At 40.2% G+C, this 22,859-nt stretch overlaps 1 protein-coding gene across 2 annotated transcripts; it reads right to left on the reverse strand.

Moving 5' to 3' along the window:
- Positions 1–36: 36 nt before the first annotated feature.
- six9 (SIX homeobox 9) lies at positions 37–21,982 on the reverse strand. Of its 2 annotated transcripts, none has more exons than XM_051724411.1 (3): positions 21,279–21,982; positions 6,260–6,423; positions 37–2,170 (listed from the first exon to the last, which is right to left on the reverse strand). In XM_051724411.1, exons 1-3 carry the CDS (start codon positions 21,684–21,686, stop codon positions 2,035–2,037), a joined length of 708 nt encoding a protein of 235 aa, XP_051580371.1. In that variant the 5' UTR covers positions 21,687–21,982; the 3' UTR covers positions 37–2,034. The 2 variants fall into 2 exon arrangements, with proteins under 2 accessions (XP_051580371.1, XP_051580370.1); XM_051724410.1 differs by having other exon boundaries at positions 37–2,173.
- Positions 21,983–22,859: the final 877 nt, after the last annotated feature.

Raw genomic sequence — 22,859 nt, forward strand, 5'->3', positions numbered from 1 at the left:
GCCTGTATTGTGTTACAGAAAATAAAACATTCTGGTACTGTACAGTATATTAGTATTTATTTTTTAAAGAAGGTAATTGGTAAGAAGTGGATGCCATTTTATTTGTCATAGCAACTGATCAATATAGACTGGGTTCTTACAGTCGTGGAAAACCTGGAAATATAAGGGAATTTTGACATTTTGATTTCAAGGTCTGAAAAAGCCTCAAAAAGAAATTTAATTAGAGAAAATCTATTTTTCTAGGTCTATTCTTAGTCTCAACATCTTTCGTCACCTATAAATTTGTTTTTGTTAATGCGATCTATATAAAATGATTATAAAAATCCTTATCCAGTAAAAATAAGGACTGGAAAATTCATCAAAATGCTTTGGTCAAAATGAGTGGGAACCCTGGATACAACTTGTGGGATATTCTTGCAGTTTTAATTTAAACTTAAGCCTGAACCCATTAGGTTCTATGTACTTGAAATGTTTCTACATATCAACTTCAAAGACAAGTGGGTCAGATGGAAAAAATCTCCAGGGTATGTGGGCCAAGCCAGAATATTTTGTTAACGAAAAGCTTCTATGTGATATTGTGTTATAGTAGCCCTATAATTATTGTTCACTATATAAATAAAACATAAAGAGATTTTTTTTTTTTTTCAGCAGGAAATTCAGGGGAAAAAAAACAAAAAAAAAAACAGATCAACTAAAAAGTGCTTTCAAATTCTTCCATAACTGAGAAAGTAAATCTGACTGATACTAAAAATGGTATTGAACAATAACAGTGAAGTTTGTTATAGATGCAGTTATTTAAAATTTTGACTTTTCATTTTTTGGTTTTCTTGACCAAATTAATGAAAATAATTTTTCTGTTTCTCCGAGCTCATGCTTGTCAGTCATCCATGATTTTAGTTATTTAAAAGTGCTGTAAGCGATTTTAGTCATTCTGAATTTTCCACAAACTGAGTTGTTGGATTAGCTATGCCCCCAATTTCCAAAACCCTGTGCTCCAAAGATACCATATAGACTGACACAAGAGCAAAAATGGTTTTCAAAAACAACAGTAGAAAAATAGCGCCCTCAACTGACAACTGTTATGAACAACATAGCATAAAAATGGCATGAAGCCTCAATAATTAGCTCCAACAACAATACTATGAGAATTCACAAAATTATTGACAGGCAGAAAGGTGCGGCCAATTTTTGTTAGCTGTTTACAGAGTCTAGTGCTGTCACAGAGGCTGGTGAGATACCTCACAAAATGTATTTTATTAATATTTTTCAGGGAGTAGGATTTTTTTTTTTTTTTTTTTGCATACCTTTCCATTAAAGAAATTGCTTACAGCACCTTTAATCTTTTCCTTTTGTCAAAATTATGGATAATGATTATTACTTCCACACAAATTCCGTCTAATTCAAGTTTACATAGGAAAACAACTGAAAAACAGTGCAATCAGACACAAAACGCGTTCGGTGTGAAGAAAACTTACAACCTCATGCGGGCCACTGAAAACTTAAAACTGGCCAGATTTGGCCCACAGGCTGCCAGTTGAAAAGGACTGCTATTTGTTATATGTTTCTCTGAAACAGTACATCCTGGAAAAGTAGCTTTGTTTATTCTCAGTTATATAGTTAACTAAATTATTTTTTCAAAATAGCACAGAATTTCTTATAGATGGCATTTGCTGACATTTTGGACTGATGCTGTTTTGCCTTTAACAGAACTGTAGACTGATTTAAAGGTGCTGTAAGCAATGTCAGCTTCTTCCCTTCAACCACACGACCTCCAAATACATGTCAGCAAACCTAAAACGCATGAGATACTGAGAGCATTTTTTGATTGGCTAAAAAAAGTGGGGGCTGTTCCCCTGACTTTATTTGTTTTTTGTTTTTTGCTGTTCACAGAGTCTAGGGATTTCTCAAGACACCTATTTCAATGATAGTTGTCCGATAGCATGGGCAACTTTTCTATGGTTATTAAAAACAAACCGCTTACAGCACCTTCAAATTGGAAAAGTCTCCTTTGACCTGCAGTCCATTTCATTCATTCTAGTAGTGTGCTGGTCCCAGGTGGCGGAGAGGAGGTGGGTGGGCAGAGAGTTGCTGGGAGCAGGAAAACAGAGTGCTGGGGCTCCCTGGTGGAGAAAGTTCATCATCAGAGCTCAGAAATGCTCCTGTTGATGTTCTGCTGAAAGACAGGAATAGCTTGGATATAAAATCTGATGTTAGGAGATGCTGATGAGAGTCAGCAAGAGACTATTTAAATTAGATAACCATCTGAAAATGTCGTGTTCTGCTCATAAATTTACCTTTATTTTTAATTAAGTAAATTGAACAAGTAGCAAAAATTCTTTTTTTGAGTGTACTGCCCAGAAGCTTTTTGACATACCAGATATTTACACATAGTCCACAAGACAAAATATCCTGTTCTGTTCATAAGTTTACAGTCACTTTGCTTTTGATATTGTGTGTTTTCTCCTCAAGCATCATTGAGCCTTTTGTGATGGTTGTGCCCAAATTTTCTGGGTTTGTCTTGGGGTTCACTGTCCATTGTTCTTCACTAAAAGTCTCAAAATACAGCAAGTTCTTTGACTTTCTTGCATGTCTTTGAGCTCTTCTCCACAGTGGCGCAATTATGTTCTGATCCAGCTTTGCCAACCAGGACAATTGAAGGACTAATACGCAGGGGTGTAAAGTAATTGAGTAAAATACTCAATACTGTACTTTTACTTAATTACATTTCCAAAGGAAAAAAATCAGTACTTTTTACTCCTTACAATTTTATTTAAACTTGAAAAGTACTCAGTACATTTTTGCAGATCATTTTCTTTCATCTTACTGGACTGAAGCCACATTTTCACTGCATCAGTCAAATGACAGACTGACAAATGGCAGAGTGTTGCATAGTGGCTGTGTGGAGTTCCGACCACCTGCAGAGGCAGAATTTATGATCTGATTTGAGCTTCGAATACATTATAATATTTGTGCGACTAGACCGTGACCACCTGACTAAATGTAACGTATTCATTCAAAACTACGAGCACAAAGTCAGAAACACTGATGATTTTTGTCATAAACTTTAGTCTAAACGTCTACTACTTCTACAGATTGGATAGTTATGAAATGATCATTCATGTTGCACAGGGTTAGGGTTACAAAAGGCTTTTGTAATTAAATGTGTAAATGTCATTAGTTTCTATACTTGCCTTCATATTTAAATCATATCTATGAATTTCTGCTCCCTCTTTGCTGAATTATTATTGTTGTTGTTGTTAGGCAACTATTAATTATAATAACAACTATAAAACCAGCAATGATATTGAGGATAATAATGATAATAAAAATAATGAAATCTGAATAAATAATAATTATGAATTTTATTGAATTCAGCAAGGTTTGGTAGCAAACCTCAGAAAACATTTCACAAAACCAACAACATTACTAACTTTCTTCAAAGCTTACTTTGAATTTTTTTTTTTTATCTTTCTCTATGTCTCAAGGGTTTGGGTGCTCTGACATCGCAATTCGTATGCTCTTCAGGACTCATACCATGTTTCTTTGCATCACATATGCAACACTCTATCAGTTGAGCTACCGTTCAATTTGATCACACTTGAACAAGCTTGTAAATGTAGCTGGTTATGTAATGCAAACGTTAAAATGAGTCATGCGCTATAGTAAAAGTGTTTATATGTCATAAGATACAGTGCATCCGGAAAGTATTCACAGCGCTTCCAAAATGGATTAAATTCATTATTTTCCTCAAAATTCTGCAAACAATACCCCATAATGACAACGTGAAAGGAGTTTGTTTGAAATCTTTGCAAATTTATTACAAATTCAAAACGAAAAAATCACATGTACATAAGTATTCACAGCCTTTGCCATGACACTCAAAATTGAGCTCAGGTGCATCCTGTTTCCACTGATCATCCTTGAGATGTTTCTACAACTTGATTGGAGTCCACCTGTGGTAAATTCAGTTGATTGGACATGATTTGGAAAGGCACACACCTGTCTATATAAGGTCCTACAGTTAACAGTGCATGTCAGAGCACAAACCTCTTCATGGCTTGAAGTCCAAGGAATTGTCTTTAGACCTCCGAGACAGGATTGTATCGAGGCACAGATCTGGGGAAGGGTACAGAAACATTTCTGCAGCATTGAAGGTCCCAGTGAGCACAGTGGCCTCTATCATCCGTAAATGGAAGAAGTTTGGAACCACTAGGACTCTTCCTAGAGCTGGCCGCCTAGCCAAACTGAGCGATCGGGGGAGAAGGGCCTTAGTCAGGGAGGTGACCAAGAACCCGATGGTCACTCTGACAGAGCTCCAGCGTTTCTCTGTGGAGAGAGGAGAACCTTCCAGAAGAACAACCATCTCTGCAGCACTCCACCAATCAGGACTGTATGGTAGAGTGGCCAGAAGGAAGCCACTCCTCAGTAAAAGGCACATGACAGCCCGCCTGGCACCTGAAGGACTCTCAGACCATGAGAAACAAAGATTGAACTCTTTGGCCTGAATGGCAAGCGTCATGTCTGGAGGAAACCAGGCACCGCTCATCACCTGGCCAATACCATCCCTACAGTGAAGCATGATGGTGGCAGCATCATGCTGTGGGGATGTTTTTCAGCGGCAGGAACTGGGAGACTAGTCAGGATCGAGGGAAAGATGAATGCAGCAATGTACAGAGACATCCTTGATGAAAACCTGCTCCAGAGCGCTCTGGACCTCAGACTGGGGCGAAGGTTCATCTTCCAACAGGACAATGACCCTAAGCACACAGCCAAGATAACAAAGGAGTGGCTCCGGGACAACTCTGTGAATGTCCTTGAGTGGCCCAGCCAGAGCCCAGACTTGAAACCGATTGAACATCTCTGGAGAGATCTGAAAATGGCTGTGCACCGACGCTCCCCATCCAACCTGATGGAGCTTGAGCGGTCCTGCAAAGAAGAATGGGAGAAACTGCCCAAAAATAGGTGTGCCAAGCTTGTAGCATCATACTCAAAGACTTGAGGCTGTAATTGGGGCCAAAGGTGCTTCAACAAAGTATTGAGCAAAGGCTGTGAATACTTATGTACATGTGTGGGTTTTTTTATTTTTTTATTTATAGATTTGCAAAGATTTCAAACAAACTTCTTTCACACTGTCATTATGGGGTATTGTTTGTAGAATTTCGAGGAAAATAATTAATTTAATCCATTTTGGAATAAGACTGTAACATAACAAAATGTGGAAAAAGTGAAGTGCTGTGAATACTTTCCGGATGCACTGTAGCATTGTGTGAGGAACAGATTGAAAAGTGTTTATGAACTGATAATCTGCCGTTTTACTCGTGATTTGAGTGAAAATGGATAAAAGTCATTGTTGTTTTAGCACCTCTAGTGTTCACTCCACCAGGAAATTGCTGTGTTACATACAACAGGCCACATAAAATGCATTTTGTTCAAATTTAGTTATTGTAAAATGATTTTATGACCAGGTTTCAAATGTCACTGGGAGATAAATATGACAGTCGTCACAGAGAGTAAAAAGGTGACTTAAAAACCAATCGAATTTAACAACATCCTCTCTCACATAAGCTCCTCTCTTGATTTCATTCTAGCGAGTTACTTTTTTTAATACTTAAATACAGTTTAATGTGAGTACTTTTTTACTTTCACTCAAGTATGTTTTTGGCTAGATACTTGGACTTTTAAATGAGTAAAATTTTCACTCAGTATCCGTATTTTCACTTAAGTATAATTTCTGAGTAGCCTACTTTTTACACCCCTGCTAATACGCAACTATCGCAAAATGCTGCAAGCAGTCATTGATGCTAACGATGCAACACACAATATTAAGAGGCAGTGGTGTATAAACTTTTGAACAAAATCATTTTGGTAATTGTATTTAAAATGTTTGCATTGTGGAATATACTCAATATCTGTTTTGAAGCTTCCTCAGGGCAGTGCTAAAAAGGACAATTTGTATGATCTCTCATAAAATAAAATAAAATAAAATAAAAGCGCTAAACGACTTACAGATTCTGCAAAGGGTGTGTTAACTTATGAGCACAACTGTTTATGCAGCATTGAGGTTAGAGGTCTTTTCTGAATTTTTGTCCCTGATGTTTACAACCCATCCAGCAGAGGGCAGCAAGGAGCCAAAGAAAGCACACAATAGAACACATCTGCTCTACCCTTTTAAAAATATCTGTACGGTTCTTCAACTTTTGTAAGCAAACACTATGTTGTTCTCTCTCACACATATCGAGTAACGGGATGCTTATCTTACCCTTGGCGGCTGGTCGCAGCTCTGTCACGCTGACGGCGGTTCTTGAACCAGTTGCTGACTTGGGTCGCAGTGAGACCAGTAGCCGCAGCTAAATCTCGTTTTTCCCGCGGTGAAGGGTATGGCTTTCTGCAATACCACTCTCTCAAAACACTGCGAGACTTTTCCTGGGAGCAGATAAAGTAGTACGGTTTTGAACAGTAATTAAACCTTTAACAGGATTCCCACAAACATAAAAACCTAGAAATATCAATGAATTTTAAAGGAATGTGTTGTTTACAAAACAGTTTATGCTCAGTTAACAGCATAATGTTTAACACAAAAAATGATTTCGACTCGCCCTCTTTTATTAAAAACAAAATAGACTTGCAACGGCGAATGGGGCCAGTACATAACAATTTATTTAAAATACACACTGTTTCAAAGACGTAAACATTATACGTGTTAACATAATTATTGTGTTGTAAAATCATGAGTTTATAGGCGTTATGGCATAGGCGCGGAAACAAATATGTGGTATGGGGTGCTGCAGTTTTGGAGGATTTACACATCTTGCATGTGCAATGAGTGCATCAGAGAAGCACGTGTCTCCCTATCACTGTACACACTCATACACACAACGCAATGGAACGTTTTTACCAGCAATTAAGTCATTCAATAAGCCAGCCAATGCAGTAGTTACATTCTACCACATTCAAAACTGTTGTCGTGTAATTGTGAATAAGAAATAACCAGAATACACAATATAATTGTTCAGACAAAATAGCTATTAAAATAAACCCATATGCTATAATATTAAGCTATTAAAAATGTCCTACCTGTTATTTGAAGACCCCAAATGTGGCCTAGCGCTCAGAGGTGTTGCAAATAAATGTCTGTAGCAAAGTTCTTTGTCAGGCAGATAAAGGAGGAAGCAGGAGCCAGAGTCAGTTTTTAATTCTTAATACACAGCAATCGCTTTACAGCTTACATAAAACAAAGAGTGGCTTTTCAGCATACACAAATAAAGTTCCACATTTCAGCAATCAAACAAAACATTCAGTGATTAACATGCAGTCTCTCATGTGTCCCTTCCCCTCTCTCTGTGCACTGAGCCATTTTTATCTCCCCGTCTCTCACTGCAAACACAGAAACAGTGATTACTAGCAAATTCATTTCAGGTGAACCTCCTTACCACTTACTCTCTCCCCAGACAGGCGCTCGACCATACCCTCGCCTTCACATACCCCCACCGCCCAACTCTGGCCGGGGGACCTCCCCCCCACCCTTCTGAAGAGGAAGTCCACGACAGCCATCTGCACCCCCGGTCTGTGCACCACCTCAAACTTAAACGGCTGGAGTGCCAGGCATTGGCATCCTTCATGCGGTGGAGCCATTGGAGCAGGGCATGGCCCGAACAGAGGGTGAATGCCCATCCCAACAAATAGTAGCGGAGAGTAAGGACCGCCCACTTGATGGCTAAACACTCCTTCTCTATGGTGCTGTATTTCGTCTCTCTCATAGAGAGCTTCTGACTATTGTACAGCACTGGGCGATCCTCCCCCTCCACCACCTGAGACAGTACAGCATCCAGCCCCCTGTTCGATGCATCCATCTGTAAAACAAAAAGGAGAGAGAAATCAGGGGAGTGCAGAAGCAGCCTGCCACAAAGTGCAGCTTTTACCTGCGTGGAAGCCTGTTGGCACGGCTCCGTCCACTGGACCGGGACTGGAGCTCCCTTTTTATTGAGATCACTCAGCGGGCTGGTGACTTCCAAATAATTAGGCACAAACCTTCGATAATAGCCAGCCAGCCCCAGGAACTTTCTCACCTCCTCTTTGGTCTTGGGTCTTGGGCAGGTCGCAATCGCTGCGGTTTAATCAATTTGGGGTCGCACCTGCACATGCCCCAAGTGGAAACCCAGATACTGTACCTCCATCCGCCCAATTGCGCACTTCTTCAGGTTTGCTATGAGCCCCGCTCATCGCAGCGACCTCAGAACGGCCCCCAGATGCTGCATGTGCCGCTGCCAATCATTACTATAAATAATGATATCATCTAAATAAGCAGCGGCATACGCAGCATGTGGTCTGTCCATAAGACGCTGAAACGTAGCAGGGGCCCCAAACAAACCGAACGGAAGGGTCACAAATTGGTGTAACCCAAACGATGTTGAGAAGGCCGTTTTCTCAAGGGACATCAACGTTACGGGGATCTGCCAATAACCCTTTGTTAAATCCAGTGTCGAATAAAAGCGAGCCGTGTCCAAACAATCGAGCAGTTCGTCAATACAAAGCACTGGATACGCGTCAAATTTCGGCACCGCATTGTCTGTCCTATAATCCTCACAGAACCGGATCAAGCCATCGTGCTTAGGCACCAGAACCACTGGGCTGGCCCAATCACTGTGGAATTCTTCTGTTACCCCCATATCGAGCATGGCCTTTAATTCTTTCCATACTACCTGTTTTTTATATTCGGGTAACCAGTAGGGCCGACTACGTACCACTATGCCTGGGGTTGTCTCGATGTGGTGTTCTATGAGATTAGTGTGGCCGGGGAGAGGCGAGAACACGTCAGAGAAATATTTTTGCAATCTGGCAACCTCTGTACATTGTGACGGTGAGAGTTAGTCTCCACTTGGGACCGGGGTGAACTGACTGGCTTTTAGACTCACCTCCAGACCAAGCTCCTCCCTCTTCGGAACTACCCTCTCCAAGGATATGGAGACAGCCTCTCTCCATGGTTTTAGTAAGCTGAGGTGGTACATTTGACAAGGCCCACCCCTATCCGTATGCACTACCTCATAGTTGACTTCCCCAACTCGCCGTGTGACCTCAAAGAGCCCTTGCCACTTCGTGAGTAATATCGAACTCGATGTGGGCATTTATAGAAGTATTTTGTCTCCCGGTGCAAATTCCCATAGCTGAGCTCCCCTGTTATACAGCCGGGACTGACGTTCTTCTCCTGTGATAGATGCCCCAGTGTGTGGAGTTTTGCTCTCAGGTCAAGAACGTATTGAATTTCAGTTTTGCTCTGTGAAGGTGCCTCCTCCCAATTTTCCTTCATGATGTCTAACACGCCACGGGGCTTATGCCCATATAACAATTCTAAAAGGAAAACTCCATGGAGGCTTGTGGGACCTCTCGCACTGCAAATAACATGAGTTCGAGCCACTTATCCCAATTCCGAGCATCTTCATGCACAAACTTACAAATATATATATATTTTTTTGATTAACACATTTGAAACAGAAAAGCAAAACATATATTCATAGAATCAACTATAACCCCCATTATTCCCTTTCCCCCCTCCCAATCCCACCCTGACCCTCAACAAATATCCCTTTGGTCACAACTTGAGTTACAGACAGAAACAAAAAGGAAAATAAAATTATATAAATATATATATAATAATCACACACAATTTAAAATTGCACTTCTCTCTCCACTGCCCCTCCCCAAGAGTCCTCCAAAAAGGCCAAATAGAAGCCCCATTTTTATTCCTCGAATGCTGCTACCCTGCGAAGTTCAAGTACCACTCTTGAACTGAGGGTGCTCCAGCCGACTTCCATCCCCTAAGAATGATCTGTCTGCCGATCATAACACTGGCTAGGACCCAATTTTTTATGCAGTTATCCCCTATATTAATGACCGCCCTGTCACCTAAAATACAGAGTCTGGGGCAAAATGAAATTTGAGTGCCCAATACGTCACACATAAAACTCTGAACCCTCAACCAAAATTCTTAGATCTTAACACACCACCAAAATACATGGGTTGTGTCCCCATCTTCTGATTGGCATTGCCAGCAGGTGGGTGTGTCTTTAAAATCAAGCCTATTCAATCTAGAGGGGATCCAACAGAATCAGTGTAAAATCTTAAATTGCATAAGGCGCACCCTTGCCTCTTTAGATGTAGACTTGACATTTTTTTAGAATCCTGGCCCACACTCCCTCCTCCAATACCAAGTTTAAATCTTTCTCCCATAATCTCTTGAGAGAAGTTGAAGCTCCGTCCCCCAGACTCTGAATTAGCAGGGAGTAATACACTGATGCCTCATGACCTTTTCCAAAAGCGGTAATTACCACTCCCAGAGTATCTGCCACTCTAAAAATAGTATAAAGCAGGTGGTGCAGCTGTAAGTACCTGAAGAATTGAGACCTGGGAATCCCAAAATGTTGAACCATATTTTCAAAGGATCTCAACACTCCACTCTCATATAGGTCACCGAGCATATTAACCTCCCTCACAATCCACTCTGTCCAGCAGAAAGGGGACTTATTAATACATAATTTGAGGTTGAGCCATATGCTTGAAGCAACATTTAAATAAATGTCTGAATTAAACACTCTGGACACTTCTGTCCATATCGCGTGCAAATGCGAGATAACGGGGTGCAACTTAACTTCTCCAGTTAGTTGATAGAAAGGCTTTGCAATGGCGAAATAGGGGCAAGAACTTCCTGTCCAATACAAAACCAGGGAGGGGCTCTCTCAGGTGGAAGCGACCAATGAGCCAAATATCTGAGACCGAATGCATAATAATAAAACAAAATCTTGGGTAGGCCTAGCCCACCTTTGTCAATCGGCCTATGTAACTTAGTGAAGTGTAATCTAAACGTTTACCATTCCAAATGAAAGACTTTGCTATGGTATCAGATTGCTTGAAATAAGAGAGGGGGACATCTACAGGGAGAGATTATAGCAGGGAGTTGAATTTTGGAATACAATTCATTTTAATAACATTAACCTTCCAAATCATAGATAAATGTAATGAAGCCCACCTACTTTTTATTAAAGGGTCCAAATTAACTCTAACTAAATCACACAAATTTGCTGGGAATAAAATTCCCAAATACTTAATGCCCTGTTTGGGCCACTGGAAGTCACCCGGCTGAAAAGCCGTTATCGGGCAGTACGCTGTCAGAGCCAAAGCTTCAGATTTAGACCAATTGACTCTGTATCCTGAGAACTTAGAAAAGGAATTAATAAATCTGTGAAGGCAAGGCATAGATCTAGTGGGGTCGGAGACGAATAATAAAATATCATTTGCGTAAAGCAAAAGCTTATGCGCCATACCTCCCGCCATCACCCCTGGAAAATCGTCCTCCTTTCTTATCATGGCTGCTAATGGTTCCAGGGCAAGACAGAAAAATAATGGGGAAAGAGGGCAACTCTGCCGGGAGCCCCTATCCAGAGTAAAATAATCTGAAATTAATCCATATGTTTGTACCGCCACTACTGGGTGTCTATAAAGTAACTTAATCCATCCAATAAAAGTATTCCCGAACCTGTACATTTCCAAAATTTTAAAAAGATAATCCCATTCTACCATATCAAATGCCTTTTCGGCATCAAGTGAAATGGCCGCCACCGGAGTCTGATCATTCGCCACTGACCACATGATATTGATGAAACGCCTAATGTTATCAGAAGAGCTACGGCCCCGAATAAACCCCACCTGATCTATATGTATAAGAGATGTCATAACTTTACTTAATCGGTTAGCCAAAATATTTGACAATATTTTAACATCTAGCTGGATCAGGGAAATTGGATGGTAACTCTTACACTCGCTTGGATCATTGTCCTTTTTAAGAATCAGACTGATCTGGGCTTGTGTCATTGTTGGCAGGAGCTTTCCATTCTTTAATGATTCTGTATAAATTCTAGCAAAAGTGGAGCCAGATCTGTAGCATAAGATCTAAATAATTCAGCGGCAAAGCTGGCAGGCCCCGGAGCCTTGCCTGTAGGCAAGGCCTTAATTACCTCGCCAAGCTCCTCCAAGTTTATCTCAGAATCGAGAGAATCTTTTTGCTCAGTCATCAGTTTAGGAAGTTCCAATGGTTCCACAAAGATTCTAATTTCATCATCAGTAGATGAAGACGTGGAATTATAGAGATCAAGAGAGAATTCTTTAAAAGCATTATTAATATCAATGGCCAAGGTAAATATTTCACCACCAGCAGATTTCACTGAGGGAATGGTAGAAAAAGACTTTCTCTGTTTTATATATCTAGCCAGAAGCTTCCCTGCTTTGTCCCCCGACTCAAAGTATGACTGTCTTGCCCTGAATAGCCAAAACTCCACCTTCCGTGACAAAATAGTATTATATCTGTATTTTAATCACGTCAATTCTCTGAGGCCGTTAGACTACATTCGGCACTTCAGCTCTGCCTCTGCACTTTTTTTTTTCTCCACTTTTTCTCCCCAATTTGGAATGCCCAATTCCAAATGCGCTCTAAGTCCTTGTGGTGGAGTAGCGACTCGCCTCAATCCAGGTGGCAGATGTCGAATCTCAGTTGCCTCTGTGTCAGAGACCGTCAATCCGTGCATCTTATCACGTGGCTTGTTGAATGCGTTACCACGGAGACATAGCACGTGTAGAGGCTTCACGCTATTCTCCGCGGCATCCACGCACAACTCACCACGCACCCCAAGGAGAGCGAACCACATTATAGTGACTACGAGGAGGTTACCCCATGTGACTCTACCCTCCCTACCAACCAGGCCAATTTGGCTGCTTAGGAAACCTGGCTGGAGTCACTCAGCACACCCTGGATTCCAACTCGTGACTCCAGGGTCTGCCTTAACATTCCCTTCCAATTCCACTAGTTCTTGTGCTTTGGATTTTTTGGTGAATGTGTCATACTGTATGATCCGGCCCCTAATAACTGCCTTAAGTGCCTCCCAAGCCATGCCCACAGAGGATACTGAGGACCAGTTTGTCTCCATATAGACTTTGATTTCAGCCTTTAGCATTTGTTGGAATTCAGGATTTTGCAAAAAGGGATACATTAAAGCACCAACTATATGATTTATTTTTCTCCATATGTGGCAACACCTCTAAACACACCAGGGCGTGATCTGAAACTAAAATGTTTCCAATTGAGCAATCAACAACAGATGAAATGAGAGACTTAGATATATATAAAAAAAATCCATTCTAGAGTAAATGTATAGTCCCTACCAGATGGGATCAAAAGTCTCCACATATCTGTAAGACCAAGATTTTTACACATTCTGTAAAGCATCAGTGTTGCTCTAGGGGGCTTGCACACTTTTGCTTCACTATGATCAATGACTGAGTCCATCAAAAGATTAAAGTCTCCTCCCAATATTATATCATGAGGGGTGCCAGCGGCTTGCAACATCCCTTCAAGATCTATAAAAAAGCCCTGATATCAACGTTAGGTGCATAAATATTAGCCAAAATAAGACTTTGTCCCTGAATTTCAGCTAAAACAATAATGACTCCTAATTTATCTTTACTCTGTTTGAGACATTTGAATTGTATATGTTTACTTATCAGTGTAATGACTTCCCTGCTCTTGCTTAGAGCCAGAACTATAAAAAAATGCCCACCCCATAACCTTCCAAATTTTTCAGCTTCCTGCGGAGAAAGGTGCGTTTCATGAAGAAACACTATATCATATTTCTTACGCTTAAGAAGAGAAATAACCTTCCATCTTTTTATTGGGTGCCCCAACCCATTCACATTCCATGGGGAGAGAGACAGTCCACTCATATTAACATTTTACATGTTGACATATGAGAAAAAATAGATTGTGTGTCAAAAAAAAGATTATAAATACCACATTCCAACATTAGTGAAACCATTAGAACCCAAACTTCCCCCAGAACCAAACAAACAGAAAAAAGACAAATGTGCGCATTAACCCCGCGCACGACAGCGCCAAATGGTGTCCATCCCTCCAAACTCAAACAGTCCATACACGCCTAGGAGAACCCCCGCAACAACTTTGCCATCGGATTACTCAAGTCCGGTGTTTGTATTCAAATTTTGTGAGACAGAATTACATGGCAAAAGATAATCTATAAAACAAACTCCAGCCAATAGGCGGAATAAACACAGAGCATGTAGATTCATCCATAGAACTCTCCTGAAGGTGTGTTACTCTACAAAATAAACTCCAGCTGCTAGGCGGAACCAGCACAAAAAAAAAGCATTCAGTTTCCTCAAACAGTCAAGCGAATGTTCAGTGAGCTGGTCCACTCGGCTGCAACATGAGTGCAAACAAATGACTTAATCAATCCAATGTCTTTGCAAGAAATACTCCACAAAACAAACTCCAGCCAAAAGGAGGAATAAGTACAAAGAGCATGTAGATTCATCCATAGAACTGTCCTGAAGGTGTGTTACTCTACAAAATAAACTCCAGCTGCTAGGCGGAACCAGCACAAAAAAAAAGCGTTCAGTTTCCTCAAACAGTCAAGCGAATGTTCAGTGAGCTGGTCCACTCGGCTGCAACATGAGTACCACAAGATGACTTACTCACTCCATTGACTTTATGAAGGACATCGCTTGCTGTGGGCATGTGAATGTTTACAGGCATCCTTAGCATCTATTCTCAATTTGGCCAGGAATATCAGTGCAAAAGAGACCTTCCGTTGATGTAAAAGTTTCTTGCATTCCTTGAATTGATCGTGTTTCTCTCTTGTTGAATTCGCAAAGTCTGGGAACAAGAAAATGCTGTGTTTTATCCAATAAAGCCTCCCTTTACTCCTCGCCTCGCATAACACAAGATCTTTATTGGATGATCTCAGAAATTTGGCCATAATTGATCAGGGCCTGCCTCCCTCAGCAGATCGCCGAACGGGAACCCTTTGAGCTCGCTCGATTTCCAGTTTATGGCCTGCTATTTTGAGCAGATTCGGAAGGAGGCAATCCAGGAATTTTAACATGTCCTGTCCCTCTTCGCCCTCTGGAATTGCAACGATACGGGGTTACAGTGGTCGCCCCCTCCTGGGGTATCAAGCTTCGCAACGCCCATCGATCCTCCTCTTGGCCTCGAAGGAGCATCTCAAAACACTGTTGTTGTTCCACCTGTAGATCCACGAGGGCCTAGTGTTGGGCCTGGTGGATGCTGGCGAGGGAACGGAAGACTTCCTTCAGTGGAGGTGACGACTCCATAGCAGTGTATCCTTCCTTCTTCCTGGGTTTCGGCACCAGTGTAGCAAAGTTGTTGTCGGGCAGATAAAGGTGGAAGCGGGAGCTGGTTTCCATGATCCACGTGAGTCAGGTTTTAATTCTTAATACACAGCAATCTCTTTACAGCTTACATAAAACAAAGAGTAGCTTTTCAGCATACACAAATAAAGTTCCACTTTTCAGCAAACAAACAAAACACTCAGTGATTAACACGCAGTCTCTCGTGTGTCCCTACCCCTCTCTCTGTGTACCGGGCGTTTTTATCTCCCCGTCTCTCACTGCCAACACAGAAACAGTAATTACCAGCAAATTCATTTCAGGTGAACCTTCTTACCGCTTCCTCTCTCCCCAGGCGGGCGCCCGACCACGCCTTCACCACAACAATGTCTTAATGAGATTTTCAATACCCAAGCGATTCATGTTAAACACAAACAAACACCAGAAGATGAAGTTTTTGCTCAGCTGAGGTTTTAGCGCCTTCCGCAGGGCGATGAATCACAAGAACACTAAAGCTCTAACCTGTACTGTTTGTGTGTGTGTGTGTGTAAATTATTATACTTTTAAAGGATGAGCTTACACATAAGTAAAGCAAAGCACAATATTCTTCTGAAGAAAAAAATTTATATTGAGGATTGATTAATTTGTTTTTATTCATATAAAATGTAATATTACACTACAATATTTATTATCAAACTACAGTAATGATATAATAACACAATTTAATCATTATTTATTGTCAAATTACTGTTTAATTGTTAACGATCACTTTTTTTTTTTGTTTGTTTTTTTGCTTTTGTGTAAATACAAGGAAAAACGGGAGAAGAAAAAGTTCACAAGTGTCATCACCATCACAAGGGCTCTCTTCAGTTTGGCAGAGCCCTGCCCACAAGCATGACACATCTCTCTGAAACAGGATGGGATTTTTATTAACATAAATGATATACTGAAAGCAAAAATTGTATTATATATACTGCATAAATACAATGAAATATATGAAATCTCATTGTTACTGTTTTCTAGTCTTGCTCACTAGGGGGTGCTTCAGCACCCTCAGCACCCCCCTTCCCATGCCTTTGCATTACTGTGTTTACCAAATTACAGGCTTTAGGCCTACCAGCATTGTTGTCATGACAACAAAGTTGTAATATTGGATATATGCTTTCACAGATCAGATTAGCGATCAATTTTATCACCCCAGAATCATGTTAATATGTATAATGTTTTCGTCTTGTGGCTATACTTTTGAAACGGTGTGTATTTTAACGTTTATCGACTGGTCTCATTCACTTCCATTTTAAGTGCCTTTGAAGGATTATTTAGTGTTCAATACACGTGAAGCTCAATTGAAAGCATTTGTGGCATAATGTTGATAACCACTAAAAATATTTTCTACTCGTCCCTCCTTTTCTTTAAAAAAAAAGAAGCAAAAACTGAGGTTACAGTGAGACACTTATACAATGGAAGTGAATGGGGCCAATTTTTGAAGGGTTTAAAGGCAGAAATGTGAAGCTTATAATTTTATAAAAGCCCTTACATTCATTCTTTTGTTAAAACTTGTGTATTATTTGAGCTTTAAAGTAGTTTAAATCATCGTTTATTGGGATAACAGGGTTTACGGCATTGCGTCGTCATGGAAATGAAGTTGTAAAATTGGATTTAGCTTTACACACAAAAGGTTAATAAACGATTTTATCACACTAAAATCATATTAGCACACGTCGTTTACATCGTGTCGCTATACTTTTTGAAACAGCGAGTATATTAACGTTTACGGATTGGCCCCATTCACTTCCATTGTAAGTGCCTCAGATTTTTATTGTTTTTAAAGAAAAGGAAGGAATTAATTTTTGTGGTAATCATCATTGTGCCACAAATGCTGTCAATTGAGCTTAACTTGTATTGAACACTTTAAAATTGTAGGCCTGGAAAAGTCATGGACATTTCTATAGTGAACATGAATCTTTTTTTTATTATGCTCAGCTCTAAAATAATTATTTGGCTAGAACGATCTCACTCTCTCTCTCTCTCTGTATATATATATATATATATATATATATATATATATATATACAGGTGCATCTCAATGAAATAGAATGTCGTGGAAAAGTTCATTTATTTCAGTAATTCAACTCAAATTGTGAAACTCGTGTATTAAATAAATTCAATGCACACAGACTGAAGTAGTTTAAGTCTTTGGTTCTTTTAATTGTGATGATTTTGGCTCACATTTAACAAAAACCCACCAATTCACTATCTCAAAAAATTAGAATACATCATAAGACCAATAAAAAAAACATTTTTAGTGAATTGTTGGCCTTCTGGAAAGTATGTTCATTTACTGTGTATGTACTCAATACTTGGTAGGGGCTCCTTTTGCTTTAATTACTGCCTCAGTTTGGCGTGGCATGGAGGTGATCAGTTTGTGGCACTGCAAGGTGGTATGGAAGCCCAGGTTTCTTTGACAGTGGCCTTCAGCTCATCTGCATTTTTTGGTCTCTTGTTTCTCATTTTCCTCTTGACAATACCCCATAGATTCTCTATGGGGTTCAGGTCTGGTGAGTTTGCTGGCCAGTCAAGCACACCAACACCATGGTCATTTAACCAACTTTTGGTGCTTTTGGCAGTGTGGGCAGGTGCCAAATCCTGCTGGAAAATGAAATCAGCATCTTTAAAAAGCTGGTCAGCAGAAGGAAGCATGAAGTGCTCCAAAATTTCTTGGTAAACGGGTGCAGTGACTTTGGTTTTCAAAAAACACAATGGACCAACACCAGCAGATGACATTGCACCCCAAATCATCACAGACTGTGGAAACTTAACACTGGACTTCAAGCAACTTGGGCTATGAGCTTCTCCACCCTTCCTCCAGACTCTAGGACCTTGGTTTCCAAATGAAATACAAAACTTGCTCTCATCTGAAAAGAGGACTTTGGACCACTGGGCAACAGTCCAGTTCTTCTTCTCCTTAGCCCAGGTAAGACGCCTCTGACGTTGTCTGTGGTTCAGGAGTGGCTTGACAAGAGGAATACGACAACTGTAGCCAAATTCCTTGACATGTCTGTGTGTGGTGGCTCTTGATGCCTTGACCCCAGCCTCAGTCCATTCCTTGTGAAGTTCACCCAAATTCTTGAATCGATTTTGCTTGACAATCCTCATAAGGCTGCGGTTCTCTCGGTTGGTTGTGCATCTTTTTCTTCCACTCAACTTTCTGTTAACATGCTTGGATACAGCACTCTGTGAACAGCCAGCTTCTTTGGCAATGAATGTTTGTGGCTTACCATCCTTGTGAAGGGTGTCAATGATTGTCTTCTGGACAACTGTCAGATCAGCAGTCTTCCCCATGACTGTGTAGCCTAGTGAACCAAACTGAGAGACCATTTTGAAGGCTCAGGAAATCTTTGCAGGTATTTTGAGTTGATTAGCTGATTGGCATGTCACCATATTCTAATTTTCTGAGATAGTGAATTGGTGGGTTTTTGTAAAATGTGAGCCAAAATCATCACAATTAAAAGAACCAAAGACTTAAACTACTTCAGTCTGTGTGCATTGTATTTATTTAAAACATGAGTTTCACAATTTGAGTTGAATTACTGAAATAAATGAACTTTTCCACGACATTCTAATTTATTGAGATGCACCTGTATATATATATATATATATATATATATATATACAGTTGTGCTCAAAAGTTTGCATAGCCTGGCAGAAATTGTGAAATTCTGGCATTGATTTTGAAAATATGACTGATCATGCAAAAAAACTGTCTTTTATTTAAGGATAGTGATCATATGAAGCCATTTATTATCACATAGTTGTTTGGCTCCTTTTTAAATCATAATGGTAACAGAAATCACCCAAATGGCCCTGATCAAAAGTTTACATACCCTTGAATGTTTGGCCTTGTTACAGACACACAAGGTGACACACACAGGTTTAAATGGCAATTAAAGGTTAATTTCCCACACCTGTGGCTTTTAAAATTGCAATTAGTGTCTGTGTATAAATAGTCAATGAGTTTGTTAGCTCTCATGTGGATGCACTGAGCAGGCTAGATACTGAGCCATGGGGAGCAGAAAAGAACTGTCAAAAGACCTGTGTAACAAGGTAATGGAAATTTATAAAGATGGAAAAAGGATATAAAACTATATCCAAAGCCTTGAAAATGCCAGTCAGTACTGTACAATCACTTATTAAGAAGTGGAAAATTCTGGGATCTCTTGATACCAAGCCAAGGTCAGATTTCAGCCACAACTGCCAGAAGAATTGTTCGGAATACAAAGAAAAACCCACAGATAACCACAGAAGAAATACAGGCTGCTCTGGAAAAAGACGGTGTGGTTGTTTCAAGGAGCACAATATGACAATACTTGAACAAAAATGAGCTGCATGGTCGTGTTGCCAGAAAGAAGCCAATGCCACAAAAAAGCCCGGTTACAAAACACCTTGACATGCCTCACAGCTTCTGGCACACTGTAATTTGGAGTGACAAGATCAAAATAGAGCTTTATGGTCACAACCATAAGCGCTATGTTTGGAGAGGGGTCAACAAGTATTGTGCTCCTTGAAACAACCACAGCGTCTTTTTCCAGAGCAGCCTGTATTTCTCCTGAGGTTACCTGTGGGTTTTTCTTTGTATCCCGAACGATTCTTCTGGCAGTTGTGGCTGAAATCTTTCTTGGTCTACCTGATCTTGGCTTGGTATCAAGAGATACCTGAATTTTCCACTTCTTCTTAATAAGTGATTGAACAGTACTGACTGGCATTTTCAAGGCTTTGGATATATTTTTATATCCTTTTCCATCTTTATAAAGTTCCATTACCTTGTTACGCAGGTCTTTTGACAGTTCTTTTCTGCTCCCCATGGCTCAGTATCTAGCCTGCTCAGTGCATCCACATGAGAGTTAACAAACTCATTGACCATTGACTAATTAACCTTTAATTGCCATTTAAACCTATGTGTCACCTTGTGTGTCTGTAACAAGGCCAAACATTCAAGAGTATGTACAATTTTGATCAGGGCCATTTGGGTGATTTCTGTTACCATTATGATTTAAAAAGGAGCCAAACAACTATGTGATAATAAATGGCTTCATATGATCACTATCCTTAAATAAAAGTCAGTTTTTTGCATGATCAGTAATATTTTCAAAATCAATGGCAAATTTCACAATTTCTGCCAGGGTATGCAAACTTTTGAGCACAACTGTATAATATATATATATATATATATATATATATATATATACACACACACTACCGGTCTAAAGTTTTGAAATGCTTATTCTTTATTATAATTTTTTTTTCACATTTTAGAATAATAGTAAAGTCATTAAAACTATGGAATAACATAAATGGAACTATGGGAATTATGTTGTGACTAAACAAAATCCAAAATAAATCAAAACTGTGTTATATTTTAGCATCTTCAAAGTACTCACTCTTTGCCTAGAATTTTCAGAAACTTACTCTTGACAACCAACTTCTTGAGGTATCACCCTGGGATACTTTTTAAACAGTATTGAAGGAGTTCCCATCTATATGCTGGGCACTTATTGGCTGCTTTTCTTTATTATTTGGTCCAAGTCATCAATTTCAAAACCTTTTTTTTAAATTAAATTTTAGATTTATACTGAAATAAATTAATAGGGTGGCACAAATATATTTTTGTCTTCAAAACTAATTTCAATCATTTAAGCATACGCCTTCAGATCAAAAGATTTTTAAGATCATGAGAAACATTTCGGTCAAGTGTTTCAGAACTTTTGAACGGTAGTGTGTGTGTGTGTGTATGTATATATATATATATATATATATATATATATATATATATATATATATAATCCTGATCCAGTAATTACTAACAACTGTAAAAGTTATAGAAATTCATTACTATAACTTTATATGTGGAAAAAAGAAAAAGGAACAAGATTATTTTCTTTACAATACAATTATTTGTATTATAAGTAAATCAGTACTGACTGATTCATATGCATTTTAAAGTTAACCTTACACCAACAGCATGCATAAAAACAAAGAAGAGTTACATAAATGTTGTAAAAACTGGAATGTGCTGCACCAGGAGATTTTAACACCTTGAAGCAGTAGCTGGTCTCCTCTCCATCCCAGATTGTACGAGGGAGAGGGAACTTACGACGGATACGGTACTTCCCCACAGCCCCAAGAGGGCGGCCCCGCTGCAGTTCAGCCTCCATGTAGTGAGCCCGGAGCCAGAGCTGCTGGAGGAGAGGGTGACTGCGTGGAGAGAAAACATTTCCCTCTAACAAGGCATACAGCTCTGCAAAACGGCAGTGATGGAAGGCGACTGCAGCCCGTGCCTTCAACACGCTCTCCTGACTCTGTGGCATCCCCAAGTACAAGGAGGAAGAAGAGGAAATGGGAGGCAAAGAGCATAAAAAGGAAGACAAGCGATCCATGCTTCCACTCTGGAGCAGAACTTCACAAACACATGCCACCTGGTCAGGGGAGAAGCCCATCGCCATGATCAGAATGAGAATGGTGGAATTTCCAAAAAGGGATGTTGAGGAATTGGTTACCAGAGTCCATCGAAGGGATCCAGGGAATAACTGGGCCCAATTTCAAGGCAAAGCCAATAATTATAAACTCCACAGAACAGCCAGTTGAAAGTTCTCCTCTGCCCTCAATATTAGATGAAATGTGCAGTTAATTTTACGCTCTCAGGACGCTTCAAAGACTATTCACAACCAAAGTTCCAACTGTTAGGATGCGAGTGCAATGTAGAAAGTATTAAGTGGAAATCTCTCAATGGTCCTTTTTGTTCTCCAGTGGTGTGTTAACCAATAAGGGCAGCAGATGAGTGTATCTGCTTTTTTGTTTTAACAGGTTTTGCCTTCTCTAGCCACAAAGACCCGCCCAGACAACTTGGTACATGCAGGTAACCCGAGAGCATAGGGGTTAAAAAAGCACTGAAAGGCATCAACACACACACAAACCTCTCAACATAAGTGCTGTTTATATTTGTATCATTTACCTAGGCAAGAGGTCAGGTGCACAAACGAGCACATTTAAATATGAAGGCAATCTTATTTCCTAATCAAATTGTAGTGCCAGCGTTTGTTAGAACATTTGGTTAGTGATGACTGTGACGAGGAGAAGGGTGGGGCCGGGCTGTGAGTACACACGGCCGGTGTTGTGTCAAACTCCGTTTCCCCATTGGGATCTGTTTCCCCCCAGCAGATCTCTATGAGGGGAACAGTATCTGACGGTAACATTCTCTGCTGTCAGAATGCATTCCCCCATGCACAAACCTAAGCCTAACCCTTCCCTACCCTACAGTACCCTAACCCCATACCCTATTGGGGCTTGGGGGAAACAGATTCCGATGGGGAACACAATTCGATACAACACCGGCACTGAATCGGGCTAATCAGCCAGGAGGGGGATAAAGATGAGCCGGACGTGCCAGTTCTAGAGAGAGAGAGAGACGCACGCGGCCGCACTGCATGTGTGTCTGTGTTTGTTTATGTGTGTTTTAAGTTAAGTTTGACATTAAAACTTTATGTTGACTGTTCAGCCCGTTCCCACCTCCTCCTTGCCTGTCCTTTATCTGTTACGATGACATTGCTGAGAAATATATATGATGTGGAGGAGAACCACAGGTAGTTTGCCTCTGAAGGAGTGGAAAAAAAATCTGA

The sequence above is a fragment of the Myxocyprinus asiaticus genome, chromosome 18 (assembly GCF_019703515.2).
Source record: "Myxocyprinus asiaticus isolate MX2 ecotype Aquarium Trade chromosome 18, UBuf_Myxa_2, whole genome shotgun sequence".
Lineage (NCBI taxonomy): Eukaryota > Metazoa > Chordata > Actinopteri > Cypriniformes > Catostomidae > Myxocyprinus > Myxocyprinus asiaticus.

Excerpts from the sequence above, each read along its gene's own strand:
- six9 (XM_051724410.1), bottom strand. The coding sequence starts at position 21,686 with ATGGCGATGGGCTTCTCCCCTGACCAGGTGGCATGTGTTTGTGAAGTT. Across the intron at positions 6,424-21,278 it reads AGACCAGCTACTGCTTCAAG|GAAAAGTCTCGCAGTGTTTT; the intron begins GTGTTAAAATCT and ends ATCTGCTCCCAG. Across the intron at positions 2,174-6,259 it reads GCTGCGACCAGCCGCCAAGG|CAGAACATCAACAGGAGCAT; the intron begins GTAAGATAAGCA and ends CCTGTCTTTCAG.